The sequence below is a fragment of the Stenella coeruleoalba genome (genome assembly GCF_951394435.1).
Source record: "Stenella coeruleoalba genome assembly, chromosome: 2".
NCBI lineage: Eukaryota > Metazoa > Chordata > Mammalia > Artiodactyla > Delphinidae > Stenella > Stenella coeruleoalba.
This window is the reverse complement of record NC_137147.1, coordinates 90,017,459-90,024,160: the sequence shown is the minus strand read 5'-3', so window position 1 is coordinate 90,024,160 and position 6,702 is coordinate 90,017,459. Positions and strand designations below refer to the sequence as shown.

General features: G+C 41.1%; 1 protein-coding gene across 9 annotated transcripts in view; it reads right to left on the bottom strand.

The window, feature by feature from the left end:
* Positions 1–1,342: 1,342 nt before the first annotated feature.
* Positions 1,343–6,702, bottom strand: part of SEMA6D (semaphorin 6D) — a 578,468-nt gene continuing 573,108 nt past the window's right edge. For all 9 annotated transcript variants that reach the window (XM_079912947.1, XM_079912950.1, XM_079912949.1 and 6 more), the window contains one exon: positions 1,343–5,033. In XM_079912947.1, coding sequence (XP_079769073.1) covers positions 3,745–5,033 — 1,289 coding nt within the window. In that variant the 3' untranslated portion in view covers positions 1,343–3,744. The remainder of the gene's footprint in view (positions 5,034–6,702) is intronic.

The following is a 6,702-nucleotide window of genomic DNA, read 5'->3' as shown; positions in this document are numbered from 1 at the left end:
GAGGTATAGTGCTGCAGTTACTTGATGGGTAGTGGAGTCGGGATGTGAACCCAGGTCCCAGACCTGGACGCAGGGCTATTTTGGACCCCTTGTTCTTTGCCCTCCTCTGATAAGGAGGATGAAGGAGATGAGCTGGGAGGGGAGGAGAAGGGAGAAAGTTGGCTTCTCTCAGATGGCAGAAAGGCGAGTCCTCCTGGTACCTGGCCAGCACCTAGGCCACACAAGGCCCACTACTTTGCATGTGAGACACCCTTTCTTCTTAGCCTGAACCAGCATCTCTTGTGTTGCCATTTCCCAGAGTAACCTAAATGCCAACCAATGGGATCTCTGGAACCAGAGTATGGGTGGTGTGTCTTGGTTAATTCATTTTCTTTACAATGCTTTCCTTATGAAAAGCTCCAAGTTCTCTAACTCCATTTCTCTCAAATGGCATCTAAGCATTTATCTCGAGGATCTGTAGATGTGGTTTTAGGGGTCTGTAAATCCCCTGAAAATGGAAAATGAAATTCAGCTCTCAGTCCGTACCATTCATTAAATTATCAAAGATGTCCATGATTGAAAAAGGCTAAAATTTGCTATAAAGGAAGAAGAGAAAGATGCGCTTTTTAGAAGAAAAAGAAAATCACTGAACCCAGGAAAATTTGTAAAATGGCCAGAAGGTATAATAAACAGCAACTTAATAGAAAGAGACCATAGAAATGAAAGAGAATACAATGCTCAAGAAACCCAGGGAGAAGCAAGGCTGAAGATACATTTCCCTGAATTGTCTCTTCCTTCATTCATCTGTCTAAGCCCAATGACAGCAGCCACTAACTCATGCCATGCTAAGGAAAGAACTAAGTGGAATCATTACTTTACCTCCCATTTCCATATTTGAGGAACGTTATCTCTTACTACATTCTGATTCAATTGAAACAATGGAATTGAGAAATGCCCTATACCAAATAGCAAGAGATGTTCACAGGAACCTGATTTACCAGCTATACTTTTAAACTATTAAAAATTTCACACGAGAACACATATCATGAATTTTAAAAATGCCTGTTGAACTAGCGATACGTGGACAAGGTGAGCCACTGGGATGTTGGCCTGAAGCATTTGACTGTTGCTGTAGTACAGTTCATCTGGTTTTCTGAATTATACGTTTTTCAGGGGCTCTGCCCAGCCTTCCAAGATGAGAATGGTGGTGTAACCACGACCTGACGGCAAGTATTCCAGGTAAGAATATTTTGGTATATTTTAAAAGAAGCTCTCAAGGATGTTGACTGACTTAAAAATAGTTTAAAAACACGATACCTTCCAGACCTCTTCAACATCAAGAGGCAGGATATAATGATTTGTATATTTTATTTTGACTTTACATGCGGTGTTAAAAACCCAAAGTACATATTATTTACACATCCACAATACAAGTTTACAAGATATCTATACATGTTAAAGTACTCTATAAAACAGTATAGAGCCACTTCACTTTAGGGTTACTTTTTATGCCGTACCATTAAAAAAGATACAATCTGTGTTTACCTTTGCACAAATGGATAAAGCATTTTAAAATTAAATTAACAGGATACAGACTAGATTTTATGTTAGGAATTTCAACATAAATACTGATAGAACTCACATTACAAACTACAAGGCAGCACAATGTTACAAAATGTTATCCGGGTTCACATAGAGTTACTGTTCCACTTTCCGCACGCTGGGATTAATATTGGTAAGGTGAATTCAAACAGGTTTGTCAGCGATGGACTGAGTAGTGTTTATCGTTGGTTGGTTTAATTTATTATCAATCTGTAATACTTTAGTTTCAAAGCTGAAGTGTTTCAAGAACAGAAGTTTTAGCTTTTGAGCTTCCAGAGACCTCAGGGAATTGTGTTCTTTATTAAACAATATTCTCAAAGGAAAAGAATGACTGCATCCGTATTCTACATTCTGCATCAAAATGCTCTGGTCTTCTGCAACCCATCTCCCCCAAGTAATAGATAGCATCACAGGAAAACAGTTGAACTTATTTGTCTGACTAAGTCAGGAGCATTCCTCTGCCTTGATACTTTCTAGATGAGGTTCAATAAACCGTGGTGTGCAGCATATTAACCGAAATCGTCATCAGGGTTGCACATAATCAACTCTAAGTGGCTTCTGCAAAACTACAAATAAATGACTGTACGGTTTCCGCAGGTGTCACATTACCGAGGAAACCTCATTTGACTTCACATTATCACTGTTTCATCCTTAAGAAAGTAGGAGTGGAATGTTTATCGTGGCAAAGGATGTAATGCAGCTATTTGGATAGATTGTTTTACAATTAACTGTTCTAGATTGTTAGGATTTTTTAAAAGTCTTTTCAGGTGCTGGTTGAAAAACATTTACAACTGGCACTCAGTAAATGATGTGCTATACTGAAAACACTTGACATATTTGAGTACTTCTATCATTCTCATGAATAAGGCACAAAATGCACAGATTTAGGTAAACTCACATGTAATATGTACAGTATACTGTCATTACCTGCATGACTTAGGAGAAAATTCTCACATCACACAACATAGACAACATGATTGCACCACTGTTAGGTTTTCAGAGACTGTTTCTGCTAAGCCAATTACAACCCTCTCACATCCCCTTCTTTTGTCTTCTGTTTTGTGTGTGTGTGTGTGTTTGTTTTACCTTGGGGTTAGGGGGAATTAAAAGAAGAGGAATTTTACTACATGGGAGAACCAAACACCATCAAAATAAAACCTCGTTAGTGTGTCCAAGGTTGAGGAGAGTGATTCCGGCTCGGATTCTCAGTGGACAGGTGAATTTTACTACTGAATACTGGTGGATGAATCAAGGATACCTCTTATCATCTCCATCTCCTTAAGCTGGCAAGACTGTTATCGAAGTTTTAGTGAATAGCAGCACAAAATTACTTAGAACTCTTACATTCTGGCACTGGGTAACACGTCAGTCAAGTTAATCATTTTGACCGTCAAAATCAGCCTCGGTTTTCTTTCTTTCTCAAAGCTGAACCCAATGGACTGCTGTGGGAAGAAGTTACTGTCTCTTGTTCAGTAATGTGCGATGTAAATAACTCCATAGCACTAAAAGATGCAATGGGCACCTAAACAAATCCTAGTGGGGACAGAACACACACACACACACACACACACACACGCACACACACACATGCACACGCAACACAGTTCCTTGGTGGCATGAAAAAAAATGCCACACGTAAAAAAATGCTACAGTTTGGGTCAAAGACTGAATTTTTAGCAAATTGTTTGGTAATCTACAACTTCTTTTCTTTGAGACATTACCATTGTTTTTTGACATTTGTGCAAGAGGCAAGGTGAATGCATACATATTAAAATGTTCACATTTAATGGGAAGACCACACAGAATGGCAGTCTAAGTTGAACCCATTTTCAAGTATTTGCTCACAGACAGATTCTTCTGAGCACTGTATCAGCTCCTTATACTGGTTACAGGTAGCCCCTCGGAGCCACATCTCTCTTTAGTTTCAAACAAAAGAAATGGAATGACCAGCACCTTCCTTTGTTTTCAGGCAAGTACACAGAAGCCTTGCTGCAGTAGCTACGTACGGCAAGTTCTGATGTTGCCAAAGTTAGGAAGCGTTTCTTTGGCCACTTGGTTCTCTTAAAATACAAGCGAGTCTCTTGTCTTAATGTACCCTTACAACATCATCCTCTCAACAACATGGACAGGATAAAGCCACATGGGGAAGAGCACACTTGAGGCCTAGTAAGTATATTTGTTCAGTGGTCTGACAGATGTGGTTTGGGGAACAAATGAAGGCTTTGGTGGTACATCAGGTTTTAATGACGGTGTCCTCTTTAGTCCCGTCCTGGGAAGGGTGCCATTACTGGTGTAGCTGCTCTGTCTGGAGAGGGAAGGCTGCAGATGAACACTCACCGGTGTTCCCTGAATATAGTCCACCTTCGCCCCTGCGGGGGTGGGCATGTAGCCTCCACGGTTCATACTAGGCTGTCTAGATAACAAAACACCATTTGGTGAACTTAAGTTTTTAGGCATAGCAGATATAGAGTGCCTCTGGGAGGAATTTTTATGATAACCCCTTTGTCTTTCCAGAGAAGTCATTGGGACGCCAGGAGTGGTGGGGACGTCCACTCGCTTGGTTGGGCTATTTCTGGGGAGAGTCGAGGGAGGAGAGTAGAGTGAGGCCTCGCGGTTAGGGACCTTGGGCGGGACCTCAGACATAGGTCCCACGGGATCCAGCATTAGGGTCTGGTGGGCCATTTGGATGTCTCCCATGATGGCTTTGGGGTTACTATTTGGGTCATTTAGATGCTTCAGGAGATCGTTGAGGGTGTTTCTGGAATCCACAGACCGCCGGTGATCCCTTTTACTGGATGACTTTGCAAGAGGGTGGTCAATGTTCTGAAGTTTCTTTTCAGCTTTGTGAGCGTTGGAGTTTGAGAAAGATGTGTTGTAGTCATGGGTAGCATTAGGAAGGACAATGGCACTGGGGATATGTCCATGACTTAGTGGGGAATGCGGTGGGGGACTAGAAGGAAAAAACTGGGGGGTTTCCTTCCTTGAAGCCCCATGGCCGTGGGCCTTGTCTGAGTGGCTCTTCATGGCCTGCAGGGTCTTCTGGTGAAGCACAGGTGTAGACTCAGGTGTCGGGAGAGCAGCCAGCTCGGGAGGTTGGCCTCGCTGGTCCATGACCATGGATTTCGTTTCTCCACTGGGTGGCAGCTCTTTCCGACTGGTCAGCAGGTTACTATACAATTTGGGAGAATCTATATTCTGTTGATATTCCTTGACTGGGCTGTCAAAGAGACCATTCAGCTTGGCAAAACTTCCACTGGAGTCCGTGCACGACTGGGCAGATTCTGCATCTTTATGGATCTTTCTGTTTCTCCGAACAAACATGTCACGATAGCAGTATACTGCCACACCTGCAATGAATGCACCCAAGACAAAAGCCGCAAAGACACAGGTGATGAGGACATTCATGTGGACCATCTGGTTGGACTCTCCAGATTGGACTTCCCATCGTACACCTGCAACAGACACACAGGAGAAGAGTCTGAGTGAGGAGCTTCTTTAAAACAATATGAGCCAGCAAGTGGCTCCCACTGAACCAACACTACCTTCACATGGTCCGTATGCTTAGCTTGGAGGGTGAGGTGGACTCCAAAATTCCATATTTTTTCCTTTAATCCCAATAGGATCCCCAGAGACATTTATGATCGCTACAAATACCAGGACAACGCTAATCTTCCACTGATCTGTATTTGTCTTTTCCCCTCCAATCCCTCTTAAATAGTTGTTACATAACATTCAAAATTTTAAGGGTTTCTACCTAAAAATTAGAGCTAGAAGGTATATATTTTCTAAGTGGCCCATTTTAAACTCATAAAATGTTTTTTTCTCATGATTTTCTCTTAATTCATAAATCAGGATTAAAGGGCAGCTACTGGGATTAGGGAAATGTATGAATTGGTATAAATATATATTTTGCTAAAATAATTATGCTAATGCAATTATGCCATCTTAATTAGAATGAAAGTATATAGTTCGTTCACCAACTAAAAGCATCTGCTTGGTAACTGTTAGCTACAAATATAGCCTCTCATGTTTACTTTTTTTTTTTTTTTCATTCCATCTTGGAGTGAAGCACTCTTGAATTGCCTGCTATGAAAGAAATCCAGACAGTCTAAGGAAATATACTATGTTAAGTAATATTATCCAATTGTCTTAAGATATTTAAGAAATATCTAAATTAGACTAGAAATAGAAGAGTGAATTAGTTTATAATTATTGGGATTTTTAATGCAACCACAGACATCTAGACATGTTAGTTTAAGAGGTATCCAAGTCTGTTACATGCTACAAGCACAGCTATCCCAGAGTAAGGTAAGTCAGAGTGATTTGAAGATGCTGTTGCTTTAGGTTAGTACTAAGGCCTTTGAACATTAGTTGTTTTTCACCAATGTCGAGGGCTATGGAATTCAGTGGCATTGTGAAAGACAAAGAAAGAAACGTAGAGAGAAATGGAATTACTAAAGAAAATAAAAGAGGAAGAATGATTATAAAATTGTTTACAATGAAAACAAATAAAACCAAAATCAATAGATGTAAATCATAAATGACAATGCACTGCTATAAAAACTGATTGGAAACCTGATACCACAGTTTGGGAAGCACTAAAGAATAGATTTTTTCCCAGAGTGATCTGTCTAACAAGGTAACTCAGCAGACAGCTCTCTGATAAATGCTTCTATTATGGGCTGAAAATGATAGTTACGGACGAGCACTCTGTTAGGTTTCAGCGCTTGTGGCATTCAAACAACTTCGCGCCTCCCGTACTTTTCAGATTGCATTGTAAATTGCAGCTAAACAAAAGTCTGGGAAAGGCTCCTCCACAAAACATCCGATATCAGGATATTTGCAATTAATGAGTTTTGCTTTTGGATATCGCTGGGGTGACCCTCGGAATTCTCTGATACCCAGCAGAGTGTAGCTTTTTCAGACAGAAGCCGACACGGATTAGATTGTCTGAGTGGCTGCTTTACCAACTCCTTCTTCAACAGCTTTCCACCTCTTTCATCGGCTAAGGAATGCACACTCCACATAACCACAGAAAACCTGTGTGAGTGTGGCCAGCGGCAGCGATGGTAACAACAGAGGCAGCTCCGTCCGGCTTCACCTCCACACGTTCCTCAGAGA